General features: G+C 40.1%; 1 protein-coding gene across 1 annotated transcript in view; it reads right to left on the reverse strand.

Moving 5' to 3' along the window:
- Positions 1 to 16,759, reverse strand: part of NAALADL2 (N-acetylated alpha-linked acidic dipeptidase like 2) — a gene marked incomplete at both ends in the record, with an annotated part of 379,117 nt that overhangs the window by 83,951 nt on the left and 278,407 nt on the right. Inside the window, one exon of the mRNA XM_082003692.1 lies at positions 10,289 to 10,435. Coding sequence (XP_081859818.1) covers positions 10,289 to 10,435 — 147 coding nt within the window. The remainder of the gene's footprint in view (positions 1 to 10,288; positions 10,436 to 16,759) is intronic.

Below are 16,759 nucleotides of genomic sequence, written 5' to 3' on the forward strand. Positions count from 1 at the left end.
CCCTCTATCATAACATTTCCTCCTTCATCACAATAATTTTTCAGTATTTTGAACACCCTTGGCTGGTTAAAATACCTCTATTGCTACTTCTGGGGAACATGGTTTCAGTTTTGTCTAAGGTTGACAAAGCAATTGGAAAAGGTGCACAAGTCCTCAGCCTCTGGAGACGACTCCTGTCGGGTGTGAAGGAAAGGTATCCCTTCAAGGAAGATGTTCTATGTCACCCAGGCAAGTGGACCACCATGGAGAAAGGTATCCAGTACCTGAGGGAGCTAGCGGTGCTGGAAGTGATTTATGGTGACTTGGACAATGGACAATCATCCAAAGATCCAGATGAAGTCAATTGCACGCAACCTATGTGGCGGAAGTTTGTACGGAGTGCACCATCATCATATGCCAACTCATTAGCAGTAATGGCCTGGAAGGACGGAGAGAGACCAACGGTGGATGAATTGGCTGGCCAACTCCGGCAATACGAAGAAAGTCTCTCTTCCTCCCTACGGGCCTGCGTCTCTGCTATAGAGAAACTGTCCCGAGAGTTCCGGCAATTCAAAGAGGATATGCCCTACCCTCCACCCATACGGACCAGTGTCTCAGCCATTAGGAGTAAGCGCTCTTCTGTTCAAGAGAGAAGATATAGAGGATACACACCACGAGCCACCCTGTGGTTTCAATTGCGTGACTACGGAGAGGACATGAGGAGGTGGGATGGAAAACCTACCTCGACCCTAGAGGCACGAGTACGCGAGCTGCAAGGAAAAACAATTACAAAAGGGGGTTCAGGTTCCTCGAGGAAAATCGTCGCTCCACTTTCCAGTGGGCAGTTTCCCAGAAAGAATAGAAGAGCTGATCTCACCTCTGATCCTCTTGAAGGGACTTCTGACTCCTATTTACAAGAAGTGGGTAACGAGTACTATGAGCAGGATTAGAGGGGCCCTGCCTCCAGCCAGGCGGAGGAGAGGGACAACCGAGTTTATTGGACTGTGTGGATTAGATGGCCTGGCACGTCAGACCCACAGGAATATAAGGCTTTAGTGGACACCGGTGCACAATGTACCCTGATGCCATCAAGCCATATAGGGGCAGAGCCCATCTGTATTTCCGGAGTGACAGGGGGATCCCAACAGCTGACTGTACTGGAGGCTGAAGTGAGCCTAACTGGGAATGAGTGGCAGAAGCACCCCATTGTGACTGGCCCGGAGGCTCCGTGCATCCTGGGCATAGACTACCTCAGCAGAGGGTATTTCAAGGACCCAAAAGGGTACCGGTGGGCTTTTGGTATAGCTGCCTTGGAGACGGAAGAAATTAAACAGCTGTCCACCTTGCCTGGTCTCTCAGAGGACCCTTCGGTGGTGGGGTTGCTCAGGGTCAAAGAACAACAGGTGCCGATCGCTACCACAACAGTGCACCGGCGGCAATATCGCACCAACAGAGACTCCCTGATCCCCATCCATGAGCTGATTCGTCGGCTGGAGAGCCAAGGAGTGATCAGCAAGACTCACTCACCCTTCAACAGCCCCATATGGCCAGTGCGAAAGTCTAATGGAGAGTGGAGACTGACAGTAGACTATCGTGGCCTGAATGAAGTCACGCCACCACTGAGCGCTGCTGTGCCGGACATGCTAGAACTTCAATATGAACTGGAGTCAAAGGCAGCCAAGTGGTACGCCACCATTGATATTGCTAACGCGTTTTTCTCGATCCCTTTGGCAGCAGAGTGCAGGCCACAGTTTGCTTTCACTTGGAGAGGTGTCCAATACACCTGGAATCGACTTCCCCAGGGGTGGAAACACAGCCCTACCATTTGCCATGGGCTGATACAAACTGCACTGGAACAGGGTGAAGCTCCAGAGCATCTGCAATACATTGATGACATCATCGTATGGGGCAACACAGCAGAAGAAGTTTTCGAGAAAGGGAAGAAAATAATTCAAGTCCTTCTGAAAGCTGGTTTTGCTATAAAGCAAAGTAAAGTCAAGGGACCTGCACAAGAGATCCAGTTTTTAGGAATAAAATGGCAAGATGGACGTCGACAGATCCCAACGGATGTGATCAACAAAATAACAGCTATGTCTCCACCAACTAGCAAAAAAGAAACACAAGCATTTCTGGGTGTTGTGGGTTTCTGGAGAATGCATATTCCAAATTACAGTCTGATTGTAAGCCCTCTTTATCAAGTGACCCGGAAGAAGAACGATTTTAAATGGGGCCCTGAGCAACGACAAGCCTTCGAACAAATCAAACAGGAGATAGTTCATGCCGTAGCCCTCGGGCCAGTACGGGCAGGACAAGATGTTAAAAATGTGCTCTACACGGCAGCCGGGGAGAATGGCCCTACCTGGAGTCTCTGGCAGAAGGCACCAGGAGAGACTCGAGGTCGACCTCTAGGGTTTTGGAGTCGAGGATATAGGGGATCTGAGTCCCGCTATACTCCAACTGAAAAGGAGATATTGGCGGCATATGAAGGAGTTCGAGCTGCCTCAGAAGTGGTTGGTACTGAAGCACAGCTCCTCCTGGCACCCCGACTGCCGGTGCTGGGCTGGATGTTCAAAGGGAGGGTCCCCTCTACGCATCATGCGACTGATGCTACGTGGAGTAAGTGGGTCGCACTTATTACACAGCGGGCTCGAATAGGAAATCTTAATCGCCCGGGAATCTTGGAAGTGATCATGGACTGGCCAGAAGGCAAAGATTTTGGAATATCACCGGAAGAGGAGGTGGCGCGTGCTGAAGAGGCTCCACCATATAATGAACTGCCAGAGAACGAAAGGCAATATGCCCTGTTTACTGATGGGTCCTGTCGTATTGTAGGCAAACATCGAAGGTGGAAAGCTGCTGTATGGAGCCCTATACGACGAGTTGCAGAAGTGGCTGAAGGACAAGGTGAATCAAGTCAGTTTGCGGAGGTGAAAGCCATCCAGCTGGCTTTAGATATTGCTGAACGAGAAAAATGGCCAGTACTCTATCTTTATACTGACTCATGGATGGTGGCAAATGCTCTATGGGGGTGGCTGCAGCAATGGAAGCAGAGCAACTGGCAACGCAGAGGCAAGCCCATCTGGGCTGCTGAATTGTGGCAAGATATTGCTGCCCGACTAGAGAATCTCGTCATAAAAGTACGTCACGTAGATGCTCACGTACCCAAGAGTCGGGCCACCGAAGAACATCAAAACAACCATCAGGTGGATCAGGCTGCTAAGATTGAAGTGGCTCAGGTGGATCTGGACTGGCAACATAAGGGTGAATTATTTATAGCTCGGTGGGCCCATGACACCTCAGGCCATCAGGGAAGAGATGCAACATATAGATGGGCTCGGGATCGAGGGGTGGACCTGACCATGGATGCTATTGCACAGGTTATCCATGAATGTGAAACGTGTGCTGCGATCAAACAAGCCAAGCGGTTAAAGCCTCTCTGGTATGAAGGACGATGGTTGAAATATAAATATGGGGAGGCCTGGCAGATTGACTATATCACACTTCCACAAACTCGCCAAGGCAAGCGCTATGTGCTTACCATGGTGGAAGCAACCACCGGATGGCTGGAAACATACCCTGTGCCCCATGCCACCGCCCGGAACACTATCCTGGGCCTTGAAAAGCAAGTCTTATGGCGACATGGCACCCCCGAAAGAATTGAGTCAGACAATGGGACTCATTTCCGAAACAACCTCATAGACGCCTGGGCCAAAGAGCACGGCATTGAGTGGGTGTATCATATCCCCTATCATGCACCAGCTTCCGGAAAAATTGAACGATACAACGGACTGTTAAAGACTACACTGAGAGCAATGGGTGATGGGACATTCAAAAATTGGGATAAACATTTAGCCAAAGCCACCTGGTTAGTCAACACTAGGGGATCTACTAATAGAGCCGGCCCTGCCCAATCAAAACTTCTACGTACTGTAGAAGGGGATAAAGTCCCTGTGGTGCATGTGAGAAACATGCTGGGGAAGACAGTCTGGGTTACTCCTGCATTAGGAAAAGGCAAACCCATTCGTGGGATTGCCTTTGCCCAGGGACCTGGGTGCACTTGGTGGGTAATGCGGAAGGATGGGGAAGTCCGATGTGTACCTCAAGGAGACTTGATTTTGGGTGAAAACAGTCAATGATTTGAATTGTATTATGTTAATTGTTCAGAATGACATTACTACTATGGCTGCTATCTACCATATCAATGGTATTATAGTAAGAATCACCCAGACTGATGAAGAATGAGCTTCACTGAAACCAAGCAACGTGCAGCAGTGATGAAACCAGAACTGGCTTCAGCAGCTTGCGCCCAACAAATCCCTCGAGATCGACATCTTCGACCTGCAGATCATGGACATGGACCGTGCCAGATGACAATCCAACACCACATACCATCTCCCCTGCCCTGAGAGACTGCTATGATGGATGAAGCCCAGAGTCATGGACTGACTGAACTCCATAGACATTTTAAGTGATGGCCCATGGACTAAGAGAGTGATATCTGTGTGTATATATTAAAGGACAGGAAGAGTAATAATGAATAATTGGAATGTATTGAAAAGTATAGGACCTGAGCATGACGTAAATGGTATAGAATAAGGGGTGGATACTGTCCTGGTTTCAGCCAGGATAGAGCTGGTTTTCCTCACAGAAGCTAGTGTGAGACTGTGTTTTGGATTTGGGATGAGGAACTGTTGATAATGTGCTGATGTTTTGGGTTGTTGCTGAGCCGTCAAGGACAGTCCAGCTTCTTGTGCTGGCCTGCCAGCGAGCAGGCTGGGGGTGCACGGGGAGCTGGGAGGGGACACAGCCGGGACAGCTGACCCAGACTGGCCAAAGAGATATTCCCTACCATACGACGTCATGCCCAGTACATAAACTGGAGTTGGCCGGGGGGGCGGAAATCGCTGCTCGGGGACGGGCTGTCGATCACGGGGTGGTGAGCAATTTCTGTATTGGGCATCACTTGTTCTTATACATTCCTTTGTTGGTATTATCATTATTGTTCCCTTCTTTCTTTCTGTCCTATTAAACCGTGTTTATCTCAACCCACGAGGTTTTTCCTAATTCTCTCCCCCGTCCCGCTGTGGGAGGGAGAGTGAGCGAGCGGCTGCGTGGTGCTTAGTTGCCGGCTGGGGCTAAACCATGACACACCCTACTGCAAAAGCTGTGTTATATTTTAAGACATGTATGTGGTACATTTTAAGATGCAAAATTAACATTTATCTGTTTTAAGTAAATCAGCAGAATGTTCTTTGAAAGAGTGAGCTCACTCAGCCTTTACAACACTATGGAAGTCTTATGTGTCCTTTCTTCATACACCCCAAGTACTAACACGCATATTCTTGGCATAGTAGTATCTGTCTTCTCCTTTCCATGTTTGATGAGGCCAAAACAGAAGCAGGACTACAAAATAGCCCTTAATTTTGCCTCAGAGTTTCAGTGATCCTGTGGAATCTGCCCCTCCTCCTCCACAAATAATACCCTATCTGAGCACACCAGCCTTAAGCAACTGGTACCATAAGCACGTGGAAGCAGCCCTTATGAAAATATATCCTGGCACATATAGTCCTTCTCAGTATATACTGACTGAAATCACTCTCTCTGTGTAAACAGCTTGCATTTTAAATTACGTCTTTTCCATAACAGGTGATGCTTCTATTGCAGCTAAAAAGTAATGGGGCAAAAACCCCTCAGACCCCCAAGGGATTTATTTTACTCTGCCTCTGTAGTAGAGGTAATCTATACTGCTGAATAAAGCTACAAGTCCAGTATTAGCTCACTGTGATGACATTTATATTCCAAAGAACTTTTTGAAATGTTCATAGGTAAAATTCCAAAACGATACAAAAAATTGAAACTTTCACACATTTTAATAAAATCACTACCACTTGTATACCTTGCTCTTTTAGAATCCTTCTCACGTTTATACTTCAAGCCCTTCATCAAGAGGTAGCATTGTTCCATTACACAAATGTGTGAAAAAAAGAGGAAGGAAAGACAAAAGCTAAACTGGGAAAAGAACCTAAACTTTGGGTGCAGTGGTTTGTCCAGAAGTATAAACTGTTTCTCAGAAACATCACTTTTTTTATGAAAGGTGCTTTACAGATTTGGATTAAATGTTCCTCGTAGTACCGCTGCTAAACCCTGTTCTACTGCAACAGAGAAATTAAGTTTGGGGTTTTTTTTAAATAAGTAAAAGAATATGTTTGCTTTGGTTCTCTGACCATGAAATAATTTCCAATCAAGTTTCAGAGGTATTAAACACTCATAAACTCCATTGATATTACTTATAATTGTGGGAACTCAGCACATTTAATGTCTGAAACACCTCAGCATAGTCAGCTAGAACATGTGTCAACAAAATTTTGAAGGATTTTAGTTTCAAGTGACTTTGATTATAAAGAAATGAATGTAGGAATCTGATTAACAGATTCTCTTGCCTCCATACAGGCTTTTCAGCCATTTCCCCAAAGACACATTGGTTGTATCCACTTTGTTAAATAAATCATTCTACCACCACAAAACAACTTCCCAAGTTGTGTTAAATAGGATAACCCAGAGTATTTTGGATTCATCCATCTTTTCCATTCATGTCTCCAGTTATAGGTAATTTCATATCAGTTAACAAGTAAGCATTCACTGTGACTAAAACCACTTTCTATTAACACAGCCACAGATTTGAATAATGAGCCTTTTATTGCTCTAAAGATTAAGATTAAAAATTTTTAACACTATTTTTGTATTTTGTAGAGGTCATTCACAAAAGATGAGTTGAGTCTACTGTAAATGTAACTTCATATGGAAGAACACAGTTATCAGTCACACAACTGAAATAAACCATTTAATACGAGAATTTCCACTAAGGTGCAAATTTAAAAAGATGAGAAAAAGCAGTAGAGAAGGGTAAAATAAGACATGTAAGGGAAGAGAAACAGGGTAAGATATTAAGTGATAAGTAAGATATTAAGTGATAAAGCAATATTTTCTATTACACAGGCACACAATCAATGTATATCCATTCCGAAAGAAGAAAAATGAAGAGTTCAACTAGAAACTGAATGCATGCTCTTCAGATCACACACCACCATATGTGGTGATAATGTACCAATGATCATACGATGCAGTAATTCCATTGATATCTAGCTCTTATTGCATTACAGAGAGTAACAGAGACAGGTCTGTGATCTAAGACCTTTGTACTTTATGCTGCTCTTTCTTATTGATGTAAAGCTAAGTGAAGATATTTCTAATACTCTTCTCCACTGAGGTGAAGACTAATAGACTTATAACCATGGGCTTTCACTAGCATAGAAACTCAGATTTGAAAACAACATTACTTCTCTTTCTGGAGGCTCTACATGGTCACTTAGATGTAAATTAATCATTAACTTGAATAGCATGACTCCTCAAAGTAAGAGAATCTCCAGTATTAGGAAAAGCTGATCAGCCTTTCTCCTAATACATTACAAATCAGAATGTGACCTTCATGTGCAGGTGAAGCCAGCGTACCAGAGGTTAGGAGGAGAGGAAGGCTTGCTTCAGCAACTGAAAGGGAATGCTTGGAAACTGGGTTGATATTGTGTTTTTTTTCCACTTGAGCAATTCTTTTAAGTTTTGTTCTTACTTGCAGACTAAAATGCTGCGTATTTTCTGCTAGTAAATAAATGAGCATTTCACTCAGTGCATTTTTATTCTAGTGGTTGAATAATTAGAATGCGCTTTACTGGCTCACAGATCTGACCACAGGCATTTTCCATGCAGATTTAACTTCCTCAAGGCTGTGGTTTGCTGTATTAGGTAATTTCAAGCAAGACGGTTTTACTTACTCTTCTGGTCTGAATGGTTCCTCTGACAACTTTTATTTCTTCTTATTTACTCCTTAGGTTCCTGTCAATGAAAAGCTTTTACAATCTTCTCCCTGAGGATTGGCATTACACTTACTGTGTAAGAAATGAATTTCTAAAGCTGACCTATAACTGTTGCTCTGTAGGCAGACGACAAGGCACAGGTCTTCAGCTTTTTTACTCTAAAACAGTTTTTTTTGAGTGTGGAATAGCATCAGTTTTTATGTGACTCCGCACACTGTGTGGGAGGTGGATCAAATAAACAACTAATGTATATTCCAAAAGAAGAGAATTTCCTGGGGTCACAGCAGTGAAAGAGACAGCAGAGGAAACCAACCCAGTAAAATGACTTGGTAGTCTACAAAAGCACATCAAAACATCCCATTTCTGAAATCTGTTTTTCCAAATCTTTTTTTGCAACGAAGCTGACAAAGCTAAGGCATAGTTAAAAAAGCTGAATGTCTTCAAAACAAACAAGAAATCCCGCCCCTGCAACTCAACAGATCATTTTCAGTCACTAACCTGCACAAGAGAAATTCCTACGTTTATTAATATGGCTGTAAACCCAGAGTAATTTCTGTCTGCTGTATAATAGTACTATCCCTGTTTCATACAATAAGCAGAATCCCCAATAAACAATTGCAATAAACAGTGAACAATAAACAGGTTGCTTGTCTGGTAGAATATAGAAAACTAGGAGAGACAATAAGCCTACATTTTGAAGGACTGCTAATAATCAGTACAACAAATAACACAAATACAGCAAAGAATAAAAATTTAATCATTCTGGCTAACTTCACTTTTAGGAAAAAATCCACCCTCTTGCCAACAGAAATTTACATTTTGCTAAGCAGATTTATTTCTCATACGAAGTAGATCTCATGGTGTCAGGATCTCCTATGGCAGTACATCAACTTCAAGACTTCAGTTTACACTTATCACAAGTTTACTTCTAGGAAATTATTTTGAAAGAAGGACAAAAGCTGAGTTTTCAATGGAGAATCAAATTTGCTGTGTCATATTTAAGCAACTATGAAAATACTTTCTTTTATGATTTCAATTACATTGCGGAGTCATTTCCAGCATTGTGCTGAGACTAAAACGCACATCTGCAAAGTTAACTGAACACGAATAACAACTTTGGTAGGACTGAAATAGACAATAGCCAAGAGAACCTTCAGTGTTCATATTGTATATGTTGCTGGGAAATACTTATTATTTTGATATACTGAAGTTTGCAGATTCTTTCTCATGCTCTATAGATCTTGCATACACAGATCTGGAATGACAACTATGTGGCATAGCTGCTAAGTGACAACAGAAATTTGCACTGGACCACAAGCCTGTCATTGCACTCAGACCTTCTGCCTTCACATTTCCTTACAGCCTTTGCCTTGTGTTTAATCTGAAATACAATACTTTGCCTAATAGGTGTAGTGATGTTTAGAAACAGAAGTCTCCTTATTCATGTAAGTCCCTGACTTAATCTATTTCAATTTACAAAACATCACAACAATGCTCCAATATTTGGCATATTTCTGTTTTGTTTTGCATTTGTGAAACAGAAGCATATTAGCATGCAGTGCTAGGAAGCATTCCGGTTCAACTCAGCTGCAGCTTTGGTCTTGAACTTGGAAAGATACGCACATATGCAGATAATCAGAGTGCAAGAAGAGAAATGAAGGAATTATGAAGTCAATGCACTGTTACAGTTACAAAAAAACACACACCTTTTCTCACGACCACTGTATCTCGAAATAACTAATGCCAGGCCTCCTGATCTTCAGCTGACCAACCGAGGGTTATGTTTGAGCTGTCTGGGTGCAAATATACCCTACAGTGGTGAAGGCAGAGGAAGGACAAACTTTCCTGACAGTTTATCTGTGTCTACTTCTAACCTGGTCTCCAAACAGAGTAACAAGCCTCTTCTTTCCACTTACCTTGCAGAGGACAATGGACTGAAAAAGAACATGGTGTTTTGAAGACTCCAATCAAGCATAACACATAGTTATAAACAATGAATATACTAGAGTCATATTTTGCCCACAGTATGAAAACGGATAGAAAATTAATTTCTTCAAAATTAATGTGTCTCATCCTGCTGTGCAGGAAAAAAAATACACATCAAAACTCATTTCTGCTATGTTGAAAGTAGTCTGAAAAGTTGGGTTAGACAATATGTAACCTGTAATACTATCAGCAATATTAACATTTTAACATAATGTTCTCAAATTTTTTTTTTTAAATTTGTTCTAAACACATTCATCTGTTTGTTTGAATGCCATACCCCTAAAAAAACATCAGTCACTTTTAAGCTCTGTGGTAATCCTCTGAAGATCTAAAAAAATGCACTTACACGAGATAACTTTCCACTACAACACGCTTGTCACGTAAGGATATAACCCGAGAAAACCCAATTCTGTATTTCTGCTATTTTCAGTTTGTCCATTTTTATTCATAACTACCTCCGATGTTTTGATGTCCTCATAAGAAAACTGCATGGCAGGTACTCCAAGCTGATTGATGAAATAATCTGAATCTCCCTGTATCTGCACAGAACTCACATTAGATCCTGGGCATTTAGTCTTTTCCACACAGCTGAAGCTCTGGCTCTGAAAAACAAACACAAATCAAAGTTCTACTTACTTATTTGCAACCAGACTCTTAACAACTTATCCCAACATCTTGTTTACACAGCATTTTTTGGCTTGAAACACTTTAAACGCTGGAACTTACACTAGTGCAAACAGGTATTAGCTGATTCATACTTAGTAGTGAGTGAGTCTACAAACCTTTCACCCTCTGTTGATATATACTGCAGTCTCTGGGATCGGACATAGCAGAGAATGAAGAGTGTGATTCAACACGGCTGAGTCTTTCAAAGGATAATGAAAGTCATATCTAATTGAAAGGGTAGGAGGGGCAAGAGAAGAAGCCTTTGGTAGGCATATGAAATGTCCCATACCGGGCAGAAGATTAGAGGTCATCATGGTACTTTTTGGAAGCACGTTCTGAGCGCTTTAATGGCTACTAAGGAATCAATTCTTTATTCAGTTAATAGCATTCTCTCTAACAGCAAAAACCTGAATCAGATAATCATATTCAAGATATGTATGGTCTAAGAAATGCTGGCAATGTAAAGAATTTGCTGCAATTGCAGAGTAAGGGTTAAGAAAAAAACCATTAAAAGGCTAAAGATACATAAATACACATTTTCTGGGGAAATTGCTGTAAACAATTCTAGTTGGTGACATGTTTGTATTTCTTTCACCTAAGTATTTAATAGTGAAATCTTAGCTACAGAATTGCAATAAATATAAGATGAAAACTGGAAAACAAGCTCAAGACTCAGTGCCACATACTAGTGTAGCTTTCAAATCCGTTAGGTAACTAAACACTTAATAAACAGTAGGTACAAAGGCTTTCAACATCTATTATAAGGTTTCTTTTTAAGAATGTTAAGAATTTGAAATACTACAGATAATTTACATTTAACCGTTCATATAGTATAGCATAACTTCCTCAGACCTACCTACTAAATTACTAGTTTGCTACAAGAACAGTGTAAAGATTAGTTCTCCTCTAATACTAAAATACACTAGATCCTGTATATTAAAGTTCCTGAGGTTAGCAGGAAAATGTTTTACAAGTTAGAAAGGGACAGATCTTGGTATTTTTCCATTTTTAAATTAGCATAATTATTGCTTCACAGTTTCACTTCAGTGCTATGAAGAATGCAATTGCGTATTACCCAGTAGAAATAAAGGCTGCAGATTCTCACAGAAAAATATTTTAAAATACCTTCAAGAAATAGCTTCCATTTCATAAGTATTTTTGAAAGGTGGCTATATCACTCTTTTTTTTTTTTTGTTAAACATTTCTGGTCCCGCCACTCTTACATACTTGTGCAAGGTCTGTCCAAAAAGACTGACAGTTACAGTCAAAATAGAAACAAAAGATCACTTCTGTATGTGCAGTCCACCTCTAGTAAATACTACCCCCTTTAAAGATATCCGTGGAGCAACATGATTCACAGCAGCCAAAATTCTGTCTCTCCATGGCATAGTAGGAAAAAGAACAATAAAAATTAAACATTAACACAGCATTAATTTTAGATGTAATTTGTAAGTCTAAGTTGTTAAAACGTTGCAGATAAATGTTTAAATCAGGGCTTTTTGGGGATTTTTTAACATTTCGATTAAGAGATTTTTAAAAGTTTTTAAACCTGAAGGCATCTCTTTAATTACAACTTTTGTTCCTGTGTTTCACAGCCCCTTTACACGATTCTTGAGAAGGTTTCAATCACATTGAGAAGACATTTAATGACATCACAGCATGACTGTTCAAACACATACAAATCTACCTGCTATCTAAACAGTCTCAAGGCAATAACCTTGTTTTTTAAAAAACAAAGCTACAACAGAAACAGCAGAAACCTGAACTATATAGTAATCTCAAAAGGTGTTTTTAAATAACCACCTTTTATCTTCTACGATCTTTCCTAGTCAAAAAAGATCGTATAGCACACATCCACACATATGCACATGTTTATTATTTTGTGCAATATATATACACACACAAGACCCATTCTTGTGATAGCTCCTTTCAGGAATTATAAGATGTTTAAGTATCATACAGTGTCCTATAATACAGTGTAGATTAGACTATCTCCTAACTTCCTCATACTGCCCAACACATTTGGTCAAGTTTCATAAATGATGAGTTCTCCCTTTAATATTTAAAAGTTTATTGAATGATGTGAAATACAGCTTTTGGGTTCAACAGGAAAATCTCTGAAATAAGCAAAAAATCACAGTTACCTACCAAAGGAAATCACAAAGTTAAATGACCAAATTAATCCAAATAAAACTGTTGGGCAAAACAATTCAGCATCAGAAAAGACAAACAGCTGAACAGTCAACAACCCATAAGCAAGCCATATACTACACAGAAGGATCTTGTCTTTCTAATAAGAACTGATTGTAGCTCTCAGTAAATGCAATGGCAGCAAAGTTCTTCAAGGCTAATGCTACTTGCATCTACTCGGGTTAAGAATCCATGTAGCTATTGTGACTATCCAGAATTAATTTTCAAGAAGTAATCAATAGAGGGGTATCTTGAAATGTGATAAGGACCACCAAAATCTTAATATATACTTCACAGAGGTAAGGAAATGAATGTATATGAATGTATATTTTTTTCCTTGTAAATCTAAATCTTTATACCTTTCACTCTACTTAGTAAACATTAACCTTTCATCATTTCCTATGTATATCTAGAATTTGTTACGGGATTTTCAGGAATACAGTAAATTGTTGACTGGAGGTACAAGTGTGGGCTTTATACCTGGAATCACAATGGGAGGGGGGGTAATAGAGGGTAATAGAAAAGGAAAACAAGGTTTCATGCAATGCATAACATTTCAAACAGCAAAAAATGCATGAAATTTTTCATCTAATACGTGAGCAGTCAACTGGTGTAACCATACAAATGAACTTCTAAAGCATTTTCCATTAGTGTCATCTCACCTATACCCCAAAACTGTTAGCTAAGTATCAAGAACATTATAAAACTCGATCATTATTGTCATCTACTAAGCAGATTAGGTTTCACAAAAAAAAATCAAACATGGTTATAGATACTGCAGGGGCACAGCTAATTAACAGAATATTTTGATATGGTTTCCCTTTCTGTATTGTTTCCAAGATGTGAAAATTATGGTAGAGTCAGTTAATTCTGAATATACATCTACCCTCATTTGTGCTAGCATACCAGGAAACGAAAAAAGAGACGCCTTCCTTTTTCAGAAACCCAAGCCTGACTTTTAGCCAGCATTCTGCCCCTCAAAACACTTCACTACATTCCATTTTAACTATTCAAAAAGAATTGGTCACTTTTTTGCTCACTATAGCAACAGTGACCTATTTTTTATGTATGGAAGTTTACATAAGAAATGTTTACAGATTCAGTTAAGAGTACAATGAGATATGGTACGTTTTGTTTTCTACATCACCATCCTTCATGGTCTAGGATTTATATTTTTATGACCGCAATATTCAGTTCAAACGTGCTAGCATCTTAAGAGTTTAACTGCTTTGTTCAACTTTCACTGTTCTGACACACAAGCCCCTGATAATGACGAGTTCAACAATAAATATTCAACACTGCACTAATATGGGAGAATGCTTTATGTGCAAGATACTGTTCTCTTCCAATTTATTTTTATTGTTATGCAGACTCTACAACATCAGCAGTCTTCAAGTCTTTGAAAATGACTACAAACTTCATGTAGTGTGTTTTGCATTCATTAAACAAATGAAATGTTTCCCAAAATTAATGGACTTAAGATAAAGAGTAGTAATGGCCTACAATTAATAGAAGTTTCCTATCAATGAAGTGTTGTTAAACTAAGCTTTTAACTTAGTCACTGCAAGAACAACAGCCCACCATACAGCACGCCACATATTTCAAATCCAACAACAAATCAAAGCAAGCAAGTTGAAGGAATTAGCAAAGCAAGCCTCCTCCTCCACCCCTGTCTTACAGGTATTGGAAAAGAAATTGAGGAACAATTTCCTAGAGTGAGATGCAAAAATGAGATAGTCTTAGCATGCAGAAGAATGATGGCAGGCATAGGAATGATGGGAGATGGGACAGGAGTAATTAGGTGGTGGGACATTTTAGACTGGCTGCTTGCCTAGATAGAGGTGTCTAATGCCATTTGAGATGTTGTGAGGCATTCACCCAGGCTTAAAGCAAGACATGGGAGAAAGCTGTATCTTACTGAATCAGCATCTGTAGGAAGGATGTCTACCAAACCTCAAACGGGATTAAACTTTTTTGTTTATATGATTGAATGGGGTTCCTTTATTTATACAGATTTGCTTGTCAATGTCCAGGCAGCTCAGCCTTGTATTTATTATTCTTGTTTCGAAGGTAAAAGTAACATCAATTAAGTCTAAAATCAACTGCACTTATAGCATTACACCCAGCAGCTAGACACATAACTGAAGCCATACCTACAAATACCTGTTTATAGGACTATTGCCCACAAATACTGGCTATGTTAGTAGCTCCTGCTCTCATTTCCTTCGCTCCTCTTGCTTAACTAGAGGGCCCATCCTAAACCTTTGTTCAATCTTTCTGCACTGAAGACACTACTGTTTCTGACACAGAAAATAACTTCAAAGTTCACTTAGTTAATCAACTGGAAATAGTTGTTGCATCATGTGAAACACTCTCCTACCAAAATGTGCAAGTACTGTCTCAAGTTTCTTCCAATGTGCAGCAGTCAGGAAACCAGGAAAAGATCATCTCCCAAAACTGTAATGGCAATTTATGACAAGCAGGACAACCTCCAGCCTTGGCAGCAGAACGCCTGTTCCTTACTGCAAGTCAAGTAGGCGTCAATGCAGAACAGCGATGAAGGACTGACTGTGACAAAATTACTGTTGCTAGGAAATGAAGGTCACTCCTAGTAAAAGACTACTAGGGGCTGTGGGCCACCCAGCTGACAGAGGTGGTGGAGAAGATTACACCAATGTTAATGTCCAGAAACACTGGGTTTAAAAGCATTTTAAAGTTCTTCAATGCCAAATAATTCGTCAATCATCATGTACTATAGCAACTGTGTATCACTGGCATTCTGCTTTCCCTTTCCTCCCCCCGCCCCCATCTATTTTTGCATGTTTAAATCTAAAATGGTGTCATTTACAAAAAAACCCCTCTTTATAACATAACAAATGGATGAATTTTAATTCTGATAATCCACAGAATCTTTCCTTTTATATATGCAAAATATAATTTGTGAGTTCCCAGTTTGGGAAAAATGTTTAATTGCTATGCATTACTTCACCAGTTGCAGTTAGGTTCTACTTAATGATCCTTTAAATGTTAGCTTTTATGTAGGAAGAAAAAATAGCTTTAAAAATGCATCTAGAATAAATTATCAGCAACACACTCTATAAGAACTACCTGTTGTAGAGTAGGCAAACTATAGCTCTTCAGTGGGTTAGTCTTACAGTAAAACACACGTAATAGCACTATTTAGATCACTCAGTTGCTCAGGCTGGTCTCCACAGTGTCAATCAAGCCCTCCCTTTAGAGTGGAAGGAAATCAAGCCATGTGGTTAGACACTAATGAAGGAGTGGTTCATGTCAGTACAAGGACGCGCATGGTATTTGTAATTGAATAATTTTATTTCTCTGGAGTTCTTTTTGCTTTTCAGCGCCGTGTTACAGGTTTATTTTACAAACTTAAGAAAATGAAGAGTACCATATGGCCCATTAAATAAATTAAGTTTGGATTAATGTTACAAAATAGACCTGACACATCTAAAGTATAATCAAGTGGCACTTCACTACAACTAATTAGAGCTAAGCATTCATAGGTGCCTTTTGCTGCAATGATAAGATCCTGGTATAATTAAAAGCCTGTATTAAAAATAATAATAACTGGCCATTTCTACAGTTCACCTTCCACACAGAGACATGTACCTGTCAGTTAGTTCTGGTTACCTTCCTTCCTTTATGTGACTCCAGCTGAAGTTAGAACCTTAGAAGCTTTTGAAAATGGATTAAATTGTCTAAGTAGTTTTCAACAGGACAAATAAAGAACAACCAATTATTCTTACAGGGTGTCAGTGATCCCAGCTTCAAAACTACAGTAAGGGACCTTATTCTTCATGAATAATCAATCTCTCTTCTTCTTGAGACGAGTTGCCACCTGTGTTAGTAACTGATGCAAGGTAGAGGCATTTAAGAAGCAGAAGACCATCTAGATGAAGTAAAATTATCTAAACAGAGAGCTACAGAATTTATTAATCACAAACCATGTAAAAATGCAAAAAGCAACAGATTAGCCTCTTTATTACTGCAAATATGTTATGCTAAATTATCATTAAGAGGTAGGAAAGGCCAGAGAAGCTGCATAGCAA

The sequence above is a fragment of the Phaethon aethereus genome (assembly GCF_964289735.1).
Source record: "Phaethon aethereus genome assembly, chromosome: 9".
Classification (NCBI taxonomy): Eukaryota; Metazoa; Chordata; class Aves; order Phaethontiformes; family Phaethontidae; genus Phaethon; species Phaethon aethereus.